General features: G+C 36.3%; 5 protein-coding genes across 6 annotated transcripts; 2 read left to right on the plus strand and 3 right to left on the minus strand.

Moving 5' to 3' along the window:
- Positions 1-1,470: 1,470 nt before the first annotated feature.
- On the minus strand, positions 1,471-7,930 carry LOC105278564. The gene is made up of 15 exons (XM_026969002.1): positions 7,742-7,930; positions 6,880-6,976; positions 6,736-6,797; positions 6,425-6,664; positions 6,189-6,317; positions 5,990-6,061; positions 5,611-5,679; positions 3,903-4,070; positions 3,559-3,792; positions 3,334-3,480; positions 3,128-3,236; positions 2,889-3,047; positions 2,614-2,807; positions 2,333-2,405; positions 1,471-2,253 (listed from the first exon to the last, which is right to left on the minus strand). The coding sequence occupies exons 1-15, from the start codon at positions 7,790-7,792 to the stop codon at positions 2,108-2,110; spliced, it is 1,950 nt and encodes a 649-aa protein (XP_026824803.1). The 5' UTR covers positions 7,793-7,930; the 3' UTR covers positions 1,471-2,107.
- A 292-nt stretch (positions 7,931-8,222) lies between these two features.
- On the plus strand, positions 8,223-9,785 carry LOC105278541 (ubiquitin-fold modifier-conjugating enzyme 1). Its single transcript, XM_011337706.3, has 4 exons — positions 8,223-8,637; positions 8,885-9,016; positions 9,216-9,383; positions 9,512-9,785. The coding sequence occupies exons 1-4, from the start codon at positions 8,515-8,517 to the stop codon at positions 9,593-9,595; spliced, it is 507 nt and encodes a 168-aa protein (XP_011336008.1). The 5' UTR covers positions 8,223-8,514; the 3' UTR covers positions 9,596-9,785.
- Positions 9,661-11,431, minus strand: LOC105278549 (arginine-hydroxylase NDUFAF5, mitochondrial). 2 transcript variants are annotated; one of them, XM_011337718.3, is made up of 4 exons: positions 10,962-11,431; positions 10,409-10,858; positions 10,140-10,324; positions 9,661-10,063 (listed from the first exon to the last, which is right to left on the minus strand). In XM_011337718.3, the coding sequence occupies exons 1-4, from the start codon at positions 10,985-10,987 to the stop codon at positions 9,774-9,776; spliced, it is 951 nt and encodes a 316-aa protein (XP_011336020.1). In that variant the 5' UTR covers positions 10,988-11,431; the 3' UTR covers positions 9,661-9,773. The 2 variants fall into 2 exon arrangements, with proteins under 2 accessions (XP_011336020.1, XP_011336016.1); XM_011337714.3 differs by having other exon boundaries at positions 10,409-11,431.
- Positions 11,432-11,565: 134 nt separating this feature from the next.
- LOC105278527 (60S ribosomal protein L7a) lies at positions 11,566-13,794 on the plus strand. Its single transcript, XM_011337680.3, has 6 exons — positions 11,566-11,705; positions 12,273-12,387; positions 12,479-12,628; positions 12,705-12,925; positions 13,157-13,279; positions 13,545-13,794. Exons 1-6 carry the CDS (start codon positions 11,691-11,693, stop codon positions 13,725-13,727), a joined length of 807 nt encoding a protein of 268 aa, XP_011335982.1. The 5' UTR covers positions 11,566-11,690; the 3' UTR covers positions 13,728-13,794.
- On the minus strand, positions 13,790-17,837 carry LOC105278536 (vacuolar protein sorting-associated protein 53 homolog). Its single transcript, XM_011337692.3, has 13 exons — positions 17,602-17,837; positions 16,887-17,287; positions 16,676-16,796; positions 16,446-16,582; positions 15,937-16,366; positions 15,518-15,864; positions 15,254-15,409; positions 15,063-15,188; positions 14,896-14,974; positions 14,647-14,795; positions 14,408-14,573; positions 14,177-14,323; positions 13,790-14,101 (listed from the first exon to the last, which is right to left on the minus strand). The coding sequence occupies exons 1-13, from the start codon at positions 17,686-17,688 to the stop codon at positions 13,946-13,948; spliced, it is 2,502 nt and encodes an 833-aa protein (XP_011335994.1). The 5' UTR covers positions 17,689-17,837; the 3' UTR covers positions 13,790-13,945.
- Between the last annotated feature and the right edge of the window lie 147 nt (positions 17,838-17,984).

The following is a 17,984-nucleotide window of genomic DNA, read 5'->3' on the forward strand; positions in this document are numbered from 1 at the left end:
GAGCACGAAATATATCGGCGACTGCAACACAGCAAAAACTGTGTCAATACCGTGAAAAATTAGCGGATTCCGAAAAGGAAGTTAATGGAAAAACAGGGGATGACGCTACCCCTATTTTTCAAAGTTTTTCGACAGCGTTTTTTGCTGAGACCATACCGACGTGATCTTCGACGCTAATTAGTGTATTCTTTGCGGACATTCGAGGGATAATTAACGAGTTTCTGACACGTTCTGAAACAAAACACGTTTGCCGCGTTAGCTAAGGGGATGCTAGAGTGATTGCTAATGTATTAAAATATATAGAATAGAATGGATTTCTCCACCGTCCATTCCCATAAAAACGCAACCAATATATTATTTCATTGTTTTCGATTTTGCACACAAGACTTGTGAATATGTCTCTGGCATAAAACATTTCTTTAACCAGAGCGCTTTTGTAGATACGAAATACTTATTAAAGCATGTAAAAAGCGATGTTATTTTTATTGTATATTTTATTTTATTTTATGTCGTAAAATATGTTCTTCAATAAATATCTATGAATATATTTACGAATTTAGTTTCGCGATATTTTCTAGATGCGATGATGAGGTTGACTTCTTATCAAATTTAAATTGGAATTTAATTTTATTTAGCTAAAGTTATATTTATTTGTGTAATATTTAAATTTGTACTGCATTTAATTATATGAATGTGATTGCATATAAATGCGATCACAATAAATAAAGTTATGTTAAAATTATATATTATTATATATATAAATAACCAAAGTAAATATCAATTAAGGATCGAAATTTCGCGAATTTATGTTTTTGATGAAACGAATTTAATGCATTTGGGAGCTATACATATCCGCTCGTCCGCATAAACTACCTCTAAACTCGCCATTTATTACATTCAATTAATAATGCCTTATAGAATAGTACCTGCTTTAACGTGCTTCGAAAGTTATTATCGGAATGTCGCGATCTCGCTCAAGGTAGCATTCGAGGTTGTTGATGTAACGGCAATTCCAAGGATAGATAACATTGTTTAGAATTTAATATTATATTAAAGCTAAAAATGCGAGTGCAATTTCCTTTTTTTAAATTTGATAGAACACGCAACTTATTTTTTAACAGAAAAAAATATATACATGTGTTATATCTCAGATTTCTACGGCATTTACCTTCTACAGCGTCATATGATCATCCAATTACGGGGAGATCGTGCTCTTCGTGAGCACATACGCAGTGAACGCGATTATACAAGCAGCGTAGATACTACGTTTAGCAAATTTGACAGAAATCCTTGCTTACTCACCGATCATTAAGCTGAGTTGACACAATGTAAACGCATCCGACGACCACTAGCTTCGTTTTCATTTCTATCTTATTTCTTTCAATTTCCGTATAATGAGTCCGAATAACGAATTATCAATTTGTCAATCAACAATTCAGCTGGACGGAAATTTTAATAAAATTGCGCTAATTAGCCAATATGTTATTTAATTAGGCACATGTCATTTTGTATTACAAAGTAGTAATCATACATGATGTAGTATTATTAAATAAACATTATCTTTACAATTAAGGGATCATGTATCATGCTTTTATCACAGTGAGTAACGATAATCTATAAAAATATAATATTTGTGGTAAAACTGCATGAAAAATTCAGTTTCGTTGTCAGTTCAAATATATAAAATTTTTATAAAATCTCAAAATATTACTGTGCAATTGCAAACTACACAAAGATTTCACAAAGAATTGTTACATAATTTTTTAATACAAAATATTAAAGAAATTAAACTCTGATGCTGCACAATTGCAATAAAAATTGCGATATAACTGCCAATGTGCTTGCTATAGATTGCTATAGATATCATCTCAAAATGAAAAGAGAATACAAAAAACATTTTGTATTCTCTTTTCATTTTGAGATGATATCTATAGTATTTTATAATCTTAAACACAGATTGCTGCGTACTTATTATAACTAATTCAGAAAATAATATAATAAGAAAAAGACTGTATAAATTATTAAATTAATAATTCATTAAATCTGTAATAAAGTTACAAAGAGAACATAATGTAAAACTTTATCTTTGCGAAGATGTGAAGTATCATTAGCAATCGCCATCTCCTTCTTCTTTTTTCTCGCGCTCAACGTCTTCAGCTTCATTTCCATTTGCATTCTTACACTTGCAATTTTTACATTTTTCGCTTAAATGGCACGTATCACCTCCACTAATGGTATCACCTCCAGCAAGATCTATAATGATAATAATTGTTTACTTGCAAGCACATTGTCATAAATACGTACATCATAAATATATTTCATTTAGTATCACCATCGTCTTTTTCTAACGTAATTTGTTTCATCGCTTTATCTGAATGCTTTAACCGTTTCTTGGTCGAAGTATTCTGCAATAAAAATCGAGATATGAAAATATATTTAAGTATATTTAAGTATATTTATAAAATTATAAAAATGCGTGATATATCATTATCAGAATATATAGAATTTGTCGAATTCTTGTACAAAAGATTCTTTTACTTATTTTTTATCTTATTTCTTTAAATATAATAAAATTGATATGTTGATACAAATGACAGAAAAAATATTTGGTACTTCATAAATCCGTTCAATACGATCTTGTGTCTCGTTGAGATTTGCTCTTGCTTTTACCCCGAATTTGAGAAATGGCCCGAAACCCAAATTGAAAGATCCACCGAGCAAGAAAAATGGCAGCAATATTATACATATGCAGAAGCTCAAGAAAAGAAAGAGCGTAACAGGCAGCTTGTAGATGAAGCCCAGTTTATCTGCAAGCAACACTTTTATATAGGCAATGAAAACTTAACAATGCTCGGATATCCTAGAATATATTGAAATAATTTGCTTACTAGTAGCGTTATCGATAAATTCCGATATAACAACTCCGAAATACGATACGGGCTGCAGAATGGCTGTGCTGAGAAAGTGCGTCAACGCGAACGCCGGTGTTACTTGCAATCTCGGATTGGTCATGATCGATTCGTAGTACTTCTCACAATCATTTGTAGCTACAAATAGAAAATCTCTTTACAAATAAACGTATATAATAATCTTGCACCACTTGTATAAATCAAGATAAATCACCCACAAGAAAATGACGCTATCATCTTGTCCCACAGACCCATTTTATGCGGCTTGCAAGCAATTGGCATTTCCGCAAATTGTGCTTGTGCCGCCATTAATTTGATTTCTGCTTCCTGCAGCGTAGAAAACGGTCTTTCAAGATTCAACATAACCATCTACAGTGATAAACGTCTACATGAATTTTTAGTGTCTACCAGAACATGAAATTACCTGTATAAGCCGCCACCAAGTTATGAAGAAACTTATGACGAATATAATATCGATCATTAAAAAAATAACTAAGCCTCGGGAGAATCTCTGCTTCCTCAAGATCATAAAACTAGCTATAACTACTAACGAGATTACGGTTACATCCCACTGCAACAATTCAGAAAGTTGATTAGAAGAGATTCGTATTTAACAAAAAATTTTACACACAAACGTTATTATTCTTACACGTTCTTTCATGAGTGATACATAGTGCATCAGGCGTTCCGACAACACATTAAGATAGTGCGATATCTCAGCCATGTATTGATACGTCGACGAGCCAGATTGTTTAATTACGCTGCCAAGAATTCGATCGACTTCCCTCATGGAGCCTTGCCCGTTCACAAAGTCCTGGAGGTATTCGAATTGTGAGGAGGACGCCTCTATGCCAATCATACCGATCAATCTGTCATCGATCCTCTATAATCCATCAATTTAGTATATTATAACTGCAGGTTTATATGTAAATAATTTCGGATAAAAATTATATGAACAGCTGCTTCACTTTGTACGATTACGTCCAAATTTACCTGCATGACAAGATTAGATAATAATACAGCAATCAAGCGTTTATAAAAGACTGCTTCTTGGCTATTTCGCTCACTCCACTCTTTGCAGTTGCACAGCTTTGCTGCTGCAGCGGCTGACTGATCGTTCGTCTTTGTTTGCGCCGCTGGGCTGCAAATATAACATTTTAACTAAGTTAAAGTGACAAGTGTACTCAGCATTTATGCAATACCTAGGCAAGTCCTCCTCTGTCGCCATGTAAAAGAAGGAGTGTATATTCCTGAGTTCATCTGCAGGCCTAAAATAAATAAAAATAAATAAACATCGCTTCTGAAATAACTATGCCATATATGTGTGTGTATTTTATTAGGTGATATATTTTGTTTGGCGGCAAAATTAACGCTATTACGTCAAGATACTCACAACGTGACATCATCATTGTCCGGATTCTCCTCATCGCAATAAACATTCTGAAGAAGTAGCCACAGCTGCAGTAGAACATATATCGACGACTTGAGGATCCGCATGCCGATGCATCAAATACCTTTTCGCGTTATTCGATGACGTTCTATCATGAGCGAGAAACGCTGTCAAAACATTCTAACAGACGAGATTCTTGAAGAATACATTGGAATATATGCCGGGATGCTTTTCCGAAGTACAATTGCCAAATTCGTGAAACAAAATTCTCTGCTAGTTTAGTTCTCTTGAATGCTATTGGTTGATATTATAACGTAGTAATATTAGATATGCAAATTAATTCGGTGCTTTTGTTTTGAAGAAATTGAGCCTTTCCTCTGTCAGTTCAGTCAGCTGCATAATAGATAGAGAAAAGTATTCGAAAATGATGGCGAATGTTTCGAAAATTGATATGTTTATTATTTTTTCGTAATAAAGATTCAATTTCTCCAAAAAAGCAGCGAATTAATTTTAAATAAGCATTTAATACTTTATGTCGGCTACTTAGTGCTACAAATGCTTCAAGATACTGCCTATACTTTTTATTTGACAGTTCTAAAACACTCTGTAAAAAAACGAGCTCCTGCACTGTCTGTTAGTAAAACCGAGATAGTAATACGACTCAATGACAAAGTCAGCCATTGTAAAATTTGAATAAAATGATTCAAAAAAGGATTAAATGTATAATTGTTTAGTTTTAATTAAGGAAGTGCAGGATGTGATATTAGAAAAAAGGAGAGAGAAAGGAGGTGATATTAGAAGAGAGAAAATAATTTTGTCCAAAATCAAAAGAATTATTAATAAATAGTTTTTAGATTGATTTACATTAGATTTATATTGTAATAAAGACTGTTTACATTGACATTTAAACTGACGAAACAACTATTGCGTACATACACGGATGAGTTTATTAATGTAATACATGTACTTCTATCCCTAAAGTCTACGTCTTCATGAATTTTATGCTAAGTTTAAATACGACAAATATCTATTTTAAAAAACGCAAAAGAGGAATAATACTAATACTGAACTGATTATGGTATTCATATTTTTATATATAATAGTTCATTGTTATATGTGTGTATATATATATATATATATGTATGTATATACACATATGTATATATATATATACACACATATATACAAACGTATATAATAAATTTTTATTAAAAATAAGAGAAAACTTAAATTAATAATTATAATCTAGATCACTGTCTTAGTATATAACACTGAGTATCATTTAACGATCTTAATTTTATTATACGATACTTTGTTCTCGACAGGTTTCACTTCACCAAATCTAGCTTTCCTTTTCTCCAATCGTTCAGCCAATTCAGCCTAAAAAAAAAACAAATTAGCAATAAAGACGAATCAAGGAGTAAACCACGCATAAAAGAATAAATCAAACGTGTCTAATACTTGATAATGACGATCAAGTAGGAAAAAAAGACAGAAAGCAGGTGCCGTGTAGTTGCTCTCTCTGTTGGCGCCTGCAACAGAGCGCTCGGTTGTCTCTCCATTTTTATTCCCTTACATTCTCCTCTTTTCTCGTTAGAGAGGGAAAGATACACAGTACCTACTTTCCGCGTCTCTTTCTACCTGATTTTCAGGCCTTAACGCTCAGTCTAGCTTTACAAAAGATACTTACCTTCTCCATTAAAGTAGACACCGAGGACCCAAATCTCTCAGCACGTTTCTTCAATGTCTCATACGTAGTAGGCTGCAAGAAATTAATTCATAATTAATATGAAGTACGAATATTTTATATATGACATTACACATTTATACTCATTTCCGATAATGTATAAAAGTTACGTAAAATTGTGTAAAAGTCACTAAGTTCTCACCACAGGCGTCTTTATAGATGCAGCCGACTTATTGTTTTGATTATTGACATTAAATCGTGCTAGTCTAGCTTCTTTCTTCGCTGCCTCGGATAGCGGCATACCAAATTTCTTAGCCCTCATCTCTAACCTCTGTTAAAAATTGGTACAAGCATAATCAAACAACGTTAAAAATACTCGTAGACTTTTACAATATAATTATTACTTGATTACTTCACCAAATAAGGATAATATGTTACCTCTTTGATGCCAAGCTCCGATAATTTAATAATCTTCTTCTCGGGCGGTGTGTCGTCCGGCAATTTTGTGCTGTTGTTTTCCTTCTTTTCCACTTGGTCGTTCTTTATTTCCTCGAGTACAGGCTTGCGATTTAACACAATCTTCTTTGCGTTCATATTGTTGCTCTCTGTGGATAGTTTCCGTTTTGCAGCAATCACCTGTGAATCTGGCTTGCTCGACAATTCTTCTATTTCTTCGTCCTACAATTAATCAATTAATATGTATCAGCTTACAACTTACGTTTAAATATATATTAGATGTAGATACCTACACCAAGTACTTCATCTTCATCCAAAATTTCTTCCGTAGTTTCATCCAAGGACAATGCGGAATCTGAAATATGAACATTTCTTTCGTGAACAACTTTCTTCTTTCTTAACTTACTGAGAAAGTAAAACGATGTAAGAAAGCAAACCTCCATGAATTGCTAACTGAAGTCTCTCTACTAGTTCGTTTTTATTGCCTGTAGTAGGAAGTCCTCTTTGCTTCAATTCAGCTCTTAAGTCAGTCACCTTTTAGATTAGAAATGTATCAGGTTTCATGACAAATAAAACAATAACAGTTATAATATAGTAACAATTATTTAATTAATGATGAATAGTCAAGCCTTTACAATTGCACTATATTATAATTCTTCGGCTTTTACTTAAAGAGATAGATATATAATATAAGCCAATATTATAAGAAAAAAGAAAAAAGAAAAATTGAAAAGAAATACAATAAGTATAAATATAAAAAATAAATCTACAATTTTATTTATTATAATTTCGCTAATGAATTAATGCATAGTCTCTCTATAACATAATGTTTCATTCTATTTTATTGAATTTACTCCATTATTATCAATTAAAAAATTGTTAATAAAATTACAAATAAAATATATTTTCATCATACCATATGTAAACTAGAGAGATCTTATTATCCAATATTTGTATAGCAGTAATAAAAAATTACGAGACTCAGGAAATACAGAATTCGATTATTCGAGAGAATCCGATTATTGTATGTAATATGTGTTGCGTATGTATGTGTGTATGTGCGAGGTTAATTGATTAGTAAAGTTTATATATACATATAATAGCATAAATATATTTATTAATGGCGAAATTAATAGCTGTAATTGAAAAGAAAAATATGCGACTGATTGGAAAGCACAGAGAAGCAATCGAAATCGAAAGACGCCGATCGGCGGTCCATGCTTTAGACTATTGAAGGTTAGGATGCCATCGGAACAAGACGAATCCCACTGCACGTACGTGTCGGTTCACGATATTTACCTTCATTTTTGACAATTCAGTCAATCCTTTTTCGTAAGACGAATCAGCCATAGCGCATGTAAGGTATTTATCTTAAATCGCAACAGCTACTTACGAATGCTTAACATTTCACTACCATTTATAAAATGTATTACTCTCTACTTCCCTCATACTCTTCCTCTCTTCACCATAGATACTGCGTGCGCATCAAGGGATGCGATTGGTTAGTGATTTATGCTTAGATATGGCATATGGAGAATGTTGAATAAATAAAATGATATTAGACATTTTTATTTTATTTCATTCAATCATATTTTGCAAGTAAAAAATTACTCGCTCTATATAAAATAATTACTGTTGCTAAAGTTAATATTTTTATTTTATAATTATTTTGATTATTGTATGGAATATTATAATAAAACGATAGAATAACGGAAAATTCAATAAATTAAAATGCAAAATTTGATAATAAATAAAGGAATGAATTTACCAAGTGCTGACCAATGAGATTGTAAGGTTTCTTAGTAAATTTCTGCACTTTTGTAATCCTTACTGCAAAACGTACAATCAATCTCTTGTTTCTCTTGATTTATCTTTCTATATTTTATCTCAATTTTTATCATGTCTTTTTTCTTTATATTGCAAAATATATCTGGTGTTCACCTAGAGTTTTGCTAAAACAGAATACTATTGGTAACATTGACAATATGATAATAGGTTAGGTGACATGTCATGTCATAACCTATTATAATTTCCAAGCTTTCAAGTATTAAAACTGCACACAAGCTGCCAACATGGTTGATGAATCGACGAAGAAAACTTTAAGTAACATTCCGCTATTGCAAACAAAAGCTGGTCCCAGAGATAAGGATTTATGGGTGCAGAGGTTGAAAGAGGAATATCAAGCTCTCATTAAGGTAAAGGGTCAACACAATCTTTATTTCGCAAGATTGTAAACGTCACTTCCATATGGGCGATTTTTGTTGCTCCGACCGATCTCGTAGATTAAAGCTTCTATAGACTAAAAATTAATTTATTATTATAAGTGTAATAAAATTATATTAGAAAAATATTTCATAAAATAAATAAAAGTTTAGTGCATGCAAGCAACATTCAATATATAAGCATCATCATGACTTGTTTTGTAAACACACATTGTTGCAGTATGTCAAAAATAATAAAGAGGCGGACAATGACTGGTTTCGGCTGGAATCAAACAAGGAAGGTACGAGATGGTTCGGCAAGTGCTGGTACATTCAGAATTTCCTGAAATATGAATTTGAGATAGAATTTGATGTAAGTAATATTTTACTTGGCCTTCTCGATTTTCTTCCTCAAATATTCACTTATTTATCAATTAAAGAGAAATTACAGCCTAAAGTTCTCTATTCAATTATATATTTATCAATTACTCATATAAAAAGATCGAAAATAATTCAAAATCATAGAAACTTATAAAATAATAACATGTTTTCCTCTTTTCTGGTAATACCAGATTCCCATTACGTATCCTACAACAGCGCCTGAGATTGCTTTACCAGAATTAGATGGTAAAACGGCAAAGATGTACAGGGGTGGTAAGATCTGTCTTACTGATCACTTCAAGCCACTGTGGGCTCGCAATGTTCCCAAATTTGGCATTGCTCATGCAATGGCTCTTGGTGTAAGTTGAATAATTTGTCATTACGTACATATACTACGATTAAAATTGTGTATGTATTATAAAAATCTGGAAATTTGAACAGTTACGTTAAATTATCGTCTCAAATAAAAATCGAACTCGCTTTTCAGTTAGGACCATGGTTGGCAGTCGAGATTCCAGAGCTGATAGAAAAAGGCGTTGTGGTTCACAAAGACGATGAAAAGAAATCGTGAACGCTGTGCCACCGATATGTCTACTCACAGGATAATAGAAATGAAACGCAATTGTTTATAATAAATTATTTTTTTACACTCATCATTTGAGAGCGGATTTATATAATATATTAAGTTTTACATACGATATAAAGTATTTACATTCAATGTGCGATCAATAAAGATTACTCTGATAGAGCTACTTATCGTCATCGCCTAGTTTTATCTCCTTGGTGTCCTTGATTATTTGGTCAAGCTTGTACAAGTCCTTGAGCGATACTTCCCCTGTTCCTCGTTGAAGTGGTTTCGGCTGCGATGGATCCGGTTTCCACCCCAACATATATATTATCTGAAACGTCGCGGGAACGTACGATGTACTGTCATCTCGGACTTTTCCATACAGCTCTTTGTATATGGCCGCAGCTGCGATTAGCGTATCTCTCGACAGGTGCAAATTACGATTCCAAGACGCGTTGTTCTCCGCCATTCCTGGAAAAATAATTGTTTGCGTGAAGTACGACTTAGTTTACTAACTGATTCTTACACAATTAAAGCTTTCCTTTACCTTTTAAATCCCACATGAGCTCGAACATGCTCGGATATCCAATGACCATCTCATCAGTGTCGATAGTTAGCATGGTGAAATTTGCTCTCGTTAATAACGAGCCGATGTCTCGGATTTCTACAAACGGTGAGATATGCGGCGAGATCCCACCGTGCCTCTCGAGCTCAGCTAATTGCAAGGAACTTCTATATTATCAAAACGAATGCCAGACATGATTGCCACGAGAAGAAGTGAGATGACCCAAGCTCCTCCATTCAATCTTGACCTACCTCAATTCGTAAAGCGTGTCGCCCCCGAATATAGCAGCCAGGAAGACCCCGTCGTTTTTCAGGCTGCTATTGATGTGCCTGAAACAGCCAGGTAGGTCGTTGATCCAGTGAAGACTCAGGCAGCTGATAACCATGTCGAAACTGTTAGGCTCAAAAGACAGATTTTCCTCGTCGACGACTTCCTTTTTCACTCTCACTCCCTCCGTGGTCTCGGCCTGGTCGAGGAAGCTCGGGCTCATGTCGGCCAGCACCAACTCCTCCACGCACTCGCTGAGGATCCGCTTCGACACATAGCCACGACCACATCCCAGATCAAGGGCTCTGCCGAATTTTCGTTTGATGTCGAATATCCGGTCAGACAGTCTGTAGCCCACCTCATCCTTGATGTAGTCGTACAGGTGGACGTCAGCGTCCCTGGCTGCACGCTCACGCTGCAGCAGTTTTGCCTTCCTGTCGAATACATTCATTGGGCTGTCAGGCGGCAGAGTAGACATTGCCGAGACGTTACTCGTCTTGGAAGGATCGCGTCTGTGAGGCAACAGGTTCACCTTACTGTGTATCGTGCACAACGTCCGACATGGTGCACCGTGCATCAGGATCCTCGGTATCATCCTTGCAAATGCGGCAGACTCGCACATCGATTTGTTTCTCCCTTTCTCTCAAAAATATACGTATCTCTTTTGGAAGACACTTATTCTTTTCTTATTCTATTTAATTTGCCATTTAAATTTGTTTTAGGTTTATAAAAAATTTTCAATGATCACTGGGTAGACATTATTGTAATTAAATTATTGGAATCCTCTCGGCATGCCGGTTTCATTGACACAGCGGGTTCACCGATCAATTGATAGCGATTGGTGTGTACTCCGGTTTATTCTTCGTATAGGTTAGAGAAAAATTATAAAAGAGAGGTTAAGACTGCCATAGATGATGCATTATTCAAGATTTGCAACCATAAATAAGTAATTTTTTTGAGTAATTATATATATATATATATCTATTTGTACATTCTATAATTTTAATATTACAGAACATTATGTTTCTAATATAAATAATATCAAGTAAATCATTTAAATAAAAGTGTTATTTCAACGTTATTTGAAAATGATTATATCGGCAAGAAAATGTAACATCGACTTGGCGCTGCTGTCGCTTCGGTGGCGTTGCCCTGCACGGACTCTCTTTGCGTTCTCAACCTACCTACTTCGTATCGCGTTTTGCGAAGTAGCACATTTTGTATCCGATTATATTTAAGGAAATCCTGAGGATTTCTAGCTAGAAAATGGTTCAGAAGAAGGTAAGGCTACGAAATTATCGTGGACAAATGATATTTTCGTCAAATAACATTATAAGCAATAAATATTAATATTCAAAGTTTTAGCATGTTTGGCATGTTGCTTCAATATTCAATGTGAAAATATGTTTTTATTGTATAGCAAATTGACTTGATAATTGCATGATATAATTATCGAAGTCTATGCTCTTTAATAATTATATATTTGGTATAAGTAGTATTGAATTATTTGGATTATTAACATAATTCTGCTTACTATAACCTAACGACCATAACCTAACTGTAACATGAAAGTAATCTTGTAGATTTTAACGCCATGACGGGCTTGTGAACAATTGGAATGCATGCAGTAATAATCAAATTTTTGTACTTTTTTTTTTATTAAATAGAAAAATATATACTCTTGAATTTTCGTAGAATATTTATTGCATAAAAATAAAGACTGTGATAATAAAAACACATGTAATTTTAGCAAAGATTTATATGCGTCATTAAAGTTGCTTATGGTTTTTTATTTTTCAATTAAGTAAATAAATAAAATATTAAATTTATTATACTTTAAATTGTTAGCCGAAGAAGAAGGTCGGGAAGAAGGTAGCTGCCGCTCCATTGGCAGTCAAGAAGGTTGAGCCGAAGAAGGTAACCAACCCTCTCTTCGAAAAACGCACGCGCAACTTTGGCATCGGTGAGTCAACAATTTATAATTAATAATTTATAACAATTTAAGTGGAAAAATCACAGTGTACGTTACATAAGCCTTTGTTTTTAAAATTCAGGTCAAGATATCCAACCAGCGCGCGATCTCAGCCGCTTCGTGAGATGGCCCAAGTACATTCGCATCCAACGCCAGAGGGCAGTGCTGCAAAAGAGGTTGAAAATACCACCAACAATCAACCAGTTCACGCAAACACTGGACAAGCAAACTGGTACTTTAAATAAAATTTAGAGTATTGTATCTTGTATATAAAAACATAATATAACCATGTATTTATATTGTTGTAGCTACACAGCTGTTCAAGGTATTGGAGAAGTACCGACCTGAATCGGCAGCCATGAAGAAGGCGAGATTGAAGGCGAGAGCCGAGCAGAAGATCGCAAAGAAGGAGGACACTCCGACGAAGAGACCAAACGTTATCCGCAGCGGTGCCAGCACGGTGACCACTCTGGTGGAGCAAAAGAAGGCTCAGCTGGTCGTCGTGGCGCACGACGTTGATCCAATTGAGGTCGGTCGGTCTCTGATTTCTAATTAAATTATATTACACTTATCCCGATTAGTTTCTGATTTTCTTTACTGTGATGACTTAAATTTCTTCATCTGAGGACAAAGATTGTATATAATTTTTGTCTATAGGCTGACATTGACATCTGAGTACACTTCCAACTTGCTATTTTCTCACGTAAATTACACGTCGTTAATATTATGCAGTGATCTAATTCATCCTACGTTGCTGCAGATCGTATTGTTCCTGCCTGCTTTGTGCCGTAAGATGGGAGTGCCCTACTGTATCGTGAAAGGCAAGGCTCGCCTGGGACGCCTGGTCAGACGCAAGACTTGCACGGCAGTTGCGCTTACGCAGGTATGCGGAGCTGTATTATCAGAATTATTTATAGCTGTAGCATTGGAAGCTTTTACAAGTGTTCTAGCTATAGTTAGAATATCGGAATTTAATATTTATATTCGATTCAATTCTCGTATAACGTGCTATCTATGATGAATATAGCCAATCCAATGACAACTTGTGTGATATCGTCTAAAAACTGGTCTGACATAATCTTCGTAAAAGGTTTTTCAATAGCTCGATTTTTATTTTGGTAAATTAATGGCGTCATTGCTTGCTTCAGGTGGATTCCGGTGATAGGGCCAACTTCGCGAAGATCGTCGAAGCTATCAAGACGAACTTCAACGACCGGTATGACGAGATCAGGCGTCACTGGGGCGGCGGTTTATTGGGAAGCAAATCTGCGGCGAGGATAGCGAAACTGGAAAAGGCCAAGGCTAAGGAACTCGCGCAGAAGCAGGGTTGATCGTCATTCGGCTGGAGTTTACAAATTACATTTAAAAAAAATAAAGAATAAAATATACATCTCTGTATACGTGTATCTATATTTATCCGATGAAGTAATCCCGCGCCGACACTTCTCCATTTTGTATAAAGAATCTTCATTATCCTAGATATAATAAAATCTGCTAACTCAATATATGTACAATTGCAACGAGCGTTACAATACTTAACAATACGCTCTTAGATTCTCTTCTTGATGAGCTTCTCCAGCTTCTTGATCCTCCCGGCTTCGTGTTCCGGACTGTCGTGCATCGCGTGGCTCTTGGCAGCGGTACTCGCGTTCTCAGACTGCTTGAATTGCTCGAGCAGTGGAACTTGCTCGGTTTTCTTCAATCCCTATAACACGTGTTAATTTTATTAGATGGTTATTTAATTGAAAATACAGTCTACAGTTAGTTTTACGGAAATTACTTTCATGTCCAAGATCTTTTGGAATTCCGAGGATTGCAGATTGGGCAAACGCATTCTGCATTGTTTCACGAAATCACTGGGAGATTCGATCGGAGACATTACGATCTTTAATATCATTTCAGCTTTCGCCATTTCTTTAAGCACGACCTATATAATGAGAGACAAGATGTTGAATAAATATATTATTACTTCTAAATATTTAAATATTAACTTGTAAATTATTCGCTTTACCTTAGTATATGTTACGGGAGCTTTCCTCTGTATTTGATAACCCATCGATGGCAGGTCCAACAAAGCCGTTTTCAGCATATGCACATCCAATAGTAGCTGTTCCGCGCCGACAGCATTTAATGGCTTGCACTTGTATAATTGTTGCACCAATTTTATTATGAACGAACTGAAACAAGTGTTACATGTAGTCAAATTTCGGGAAAGATCTTTTCTGCATAAATTCATTCAATGGATTTTACTTGGCGAAATTGAGGCAAAGCTGGGTGAAATATTTTCTACAAGAAGACAATCTATCTCGGATGGTGGGTATAGCTTGCCGAAGGTGCCCTATTATGGTGTTAACGTAATTACTCTGATCGCCCACGACTTCCATAGAACTCCATTGCACCTGATGAAAGAACGGTTATTACCAAATATTAAGTATTTTATTAAAAAAACTGCGATTATCGCCGCACTGACAAGTTCGTTTCCTTTTTTTTTCAATTTACCTTGGTCATCGTAGTCAACGCGGAGTCGCAGGCTGTTTCTAAATCTTGAACCAGCAGCTGAATGCAGTTCGAGATTACGCTGGAAATTATTATCGGAAATTGATGTCAAACGGCTCTCTCCAAAATATGTACGCATTAAATATGGAAATTAAGAGTAAAATACGTACTTGTGAAAGATATCTTGCTCTTGAGATAAATTAATTTTCTCAGAGTAGGATTTATCTATTTTCTCACGAAGCTTCTCCTCCAGTTGCTGCGTCGTCTCTAAACAATATTCCGCCGTCGTCAAGATACTGGAAAGGAAAACAGGTTTCCATAATTACATCGTCTCTCTTCAGAGAATTTTTATAGCCATTACCAGCATATGCGAGATTGCTCCTCTTTGCTAAATCTGGCAGTCTCTCCCTCCTTGAGAAAGCTCTGAAAGTTCTGTATGAAGCCTGAAGTCGACAGATCGCGGAAGTCGCGCGTGATGTTGCTCATGCTGGTGCCGATTCCCGCACTACTCACGATTCTGTAACGCGCACGTGTTACATAATAAAGTACAAATATAAATACATGTATATAAATCCTAAACTTGTTCGTACAATTTTCATTATTTTAATTTATTATTAATTCTTACTTTGGCAAGTTATTCTGCAAAATCTTGAGTGCGTACTCCCGCAGGTACTTCTGGAAGGTCTCGGCGAGGCTCAGCATGATCAAGCCCGTGCTGAGCTGCGTGCACTGCAGCATGCACTTCTTGTAAAATACAAACAGGTCAGCGCACGAGCTCAGGACGCTGCTCGGGCCCTCGATGCCGTTGAATTCCTTCGCACCTGGCGGCTGCGTTTTCGAGTCGGACACGAACTTGCTCATCAAATCCGCCAAGTTGCGGTCCAAGCTCTCGATGTATATGTTCAGATACGGCTCGAAGCACCGTCCTATGAGATTCGCGAACGGAGACGGCCTCGGCTTTTCATTTTCACTCTGAATTCACACAGAAACACATATACACGCATATATTTGATTAACAAAAAAACATAAAATGCCTGTCAATACCTTTTTATTTTCTTCCTCGAAGGGATTTCCCGGAGTTTTCTCGGCCGCGTCGTTGCTGACTGCCGTGCTCTTAGCATCGCCGGCCTCCAGAGTACTGCCAATAAAACGCTTCGCCAGTAACGACTCGAAGTTACCGGTCCTCTGGATCGCGTAAAGCAACAACTTGACATCTATCTCGCTGCGTCTTTTGTTCATTAATTTCGCGAGATCCTCGCGCGTGACATGGCAAAATTGCACGGCTATCCGCTCGGAGACTTCCCACTCGGGCGGAAAGATCGTACCGAACTTCGACTCGAAATCGAGCAGATGTTTCTTGATCCATGCGTATCTGCGATCGATCTTGTCCAACCAAGCAAAGTCCTGGTTTTCATCGAACAGATGCGCGTACTCTTGCAATTGGATGTTCACAAACCAGACGAGCAGATCTTTCCTTCGAAAAGTGGAAATCGAGTTTTAACGTTGTTATTAGCTTTGATACTACAAATATTGAAAATATTTAACGTACGTACTTCACTTTGGGATCTAATACTGATAATACGGAGCAGCCCTCCGTTAAGTGATTGAAATGCTTTGAATTCTGGCCTGAAAACGCCTGCTTGAAATCCGCGGTGATCTGCTGCGCCAATTCGACGTGGATCTGACGCACCTTTCGTTAGACAAAGTAAAATGTATTGAAAGCACAGTTTAGAAGAGAAGAAATTTTATAAATCGTGAGAAATATAAATATCTGCGTGCTCACCTGATCAGATAATTGCTTCACTTGCGGTATGTCCATGTAGTTGTTGAAATGTTGCATCACTTGCATCACCGCTTGCAATGGTAACACGATTTCTCCATATTGCTTCTTTTGCGTTAATACTCTGAAATAAAAAAATTAAATAAATAAATAAAAAAGAAAAGAAAAAAAATGATAGGTTTATAATTCGTAACGATATCTAAACTTTATGTACTTCAATGTATCTACTCCCTCCACGAGCATGTGCAAATGATTCAATGCCGTCATCGAGGTGGTGAGGTTCCGCTTGGCGAAATCCAACTGCTTGATATCCCTTGTGATCTCCTTGACCACTTCCTCCGACTGTTCCGCCTTGTCCTTTATGTCTTTTATGTGGACAAACAGTTGCCTGATCACCTTTTGCGCATCCTCGAGCGCTGCTCTACCATCCTGACCTACATTCGTCTGACCACGCACCACCGAGCGAATCTCCTTGTCGATAGTACGTATCTTAAGTTCCATTTCGTTCACTACATCATCGATATTTGACAGAGACTGTTCAGTAGGGAACAAGGAATTTATGTAATCCACCACGTTAAAATTTGGTTGGTCCAGTGGATCGTTACTAGGCAAAACCTAACAATAAAAAAACAAAAACAGCTTTAGAATCGTATAAATTTCAACAAGTGCGTTTCGTGTAATTAGCTGCGTAATGAATTGCGACAGATCGCAATTATCCGATGGGAGAAAATGGTGCTCAAAGGAAAGACGTGGAGGAAGAGAGAGATAGAGAAACGTTGCGTCGAATGCAAGAATTATGCGTCAGGTGGAAGGACGAATAGCGAGGGAACTTCGCCGAGACTCGCGAAAAGGGCAAATGTTCGAAGGCAGCGATTGTCACAAGCTGTCATCGAGCAGACAGTTTGACAACAATTCGCGACGGACCTAACCTGTTCGATCACACTCTGCACGCTCGGCGGGAACGTGTAGACCGTGGACCGCAGTTCCTCCAAATCGTCTTCCTCGTGATTTTCCATCGTGCTGATACGGTGAACACGAGGTGAACACTTTACGCGAACATCGCTTTATAAACGCGCTAGACTGCAGCGCGATCCGCGACGGTCAGCGGATGTGGCAGATGACATGTGCTCGGTGACGCTCAGTGACGTTCGCATAGCGCGACGCGGCGTGCTTATTCGACCGCGGGCAGTCGATACGATGGCATAACCGATCGATCGTATTGATACTTTCTTATTTCTTCTTATTTCTTAATATAATTATAATAGATATATTATTACATATATGAACGTATATATGAATTAATATTAGCATA

The sequence above is a fragment of the Ooceraea biroi genome, chromosome 4 (genome assembly GCF_003672135.1).
Source record: "Ooceraea biroi isolate clonal line C1 chromosome 4, Obir_v5.4, whole genome shotgun sequence".
In the NCBI taxonomy this organism is placed as follows: Eukaryota; Metazoa; Arthropoda; class Insecta; order Hymenoptera; family Formicidae; genus Ooceraea; species Ooceraea biroi.

Bases quoted from the DNA above. Each gene is read 5' to 3' on its own strand.
- LOC105278564 (XM_026969002.1), bottom strand. From the start codon at position 7,792: ATGGCTGATTCGTCTTACGAAAAAGGATTGACTGAATTGTCAAAAATG. The intron at 5,680-5,989 runs GTAAGTATCTTT...TTTTTTTTTTAG, and splicing joins TGTCTACTTTAATGGAGAAG to GCTGAATTGGCTGAACGATT. The intron at 2,406-2,613 runs GTACCAAATATT...TTTTTATTGCAG, and splicing joins GTATTGAACGGATTTATGAA to AATACTTCGACCAAGAAACG.
- LOC105278541 (XM_011337706.3), top strand. From the start codon at position 8,515: ATGGTTGATGAATCGACGAAGAAAACTTTAAGTAACATTCCGCTATTG. The intron at 8,638-8,884 runs GTAAAGGGTCAA...ACATTGTTGCAG, and splicing joins AATATCAAGCTCTCATTAAG to TATGTCAAAAATAATAAAGA. The intron at 9,384-9,511 runs GTAAGTTGAATA...CTCGCTTTTCAG, and splicing joins CTCATGCAATGGCTCTTGGT to TTAGGACCATGGTTGGCAGT.
- LOC105278549 (XM_011337714.3), bottom strand. From the start codon at position 11,046: ATGTGCGAGTCTGCCGCATTTGCAAGGATGATACCGAGGATCCTGATG. The intron at 10,325-10,408 runs GTAGGTCAAGAT...TTGATAATATAG, and splicing joins GACACGCTTTACGAATTGAG to AAGTTCCTTGCAATTAGCTG. The intron at 10,064-10,139 runs GTAAAGGAAAGC...TTATTTTTCCAG, and splicing joins GCTCATGTGGGATTTAAAAG to GAATGGCGGAGAACAACGCG.
- LOC105278527 (XM_011337680.3), top strand. The intron at 12,926-13,156 runs GTCGGTCGGTCT...ACGTTGCTGCAG, and splicing joins ACGACGTTGATCCAATTGAG to ATCGTATTGTTCCTGCCTGC. The intron at 13,280-13,544 runs GTATGCGGAGCT...TGCTTGCTTCAG, and splicing joins CGGCAGTTGCGCTTACGCAG to GTGGATTCCGGTGATAGGGC.
- LOC105278536 (XM_011337692.3), bottom strand. From the start codon at position 17,688: ATGGAAAATCACGAGGAAGACGATTTGGAGGAACTGCGGTCCACGGTC. The intron at 14,975-15,062 runs GTACGTATTTTA...AATAATTTCCAG, and splicing joins GAGCAAGATATCTTTCACAA to CGTAATCTCGAACTGCATTC. The intron at 14,574-14,646 runs GTAAAATCCATT...CACTTGTTTCAG, and splicing joins CTTTGCCTCAATTTCGCCAA to TTCGTTCATAATAAAATTGG.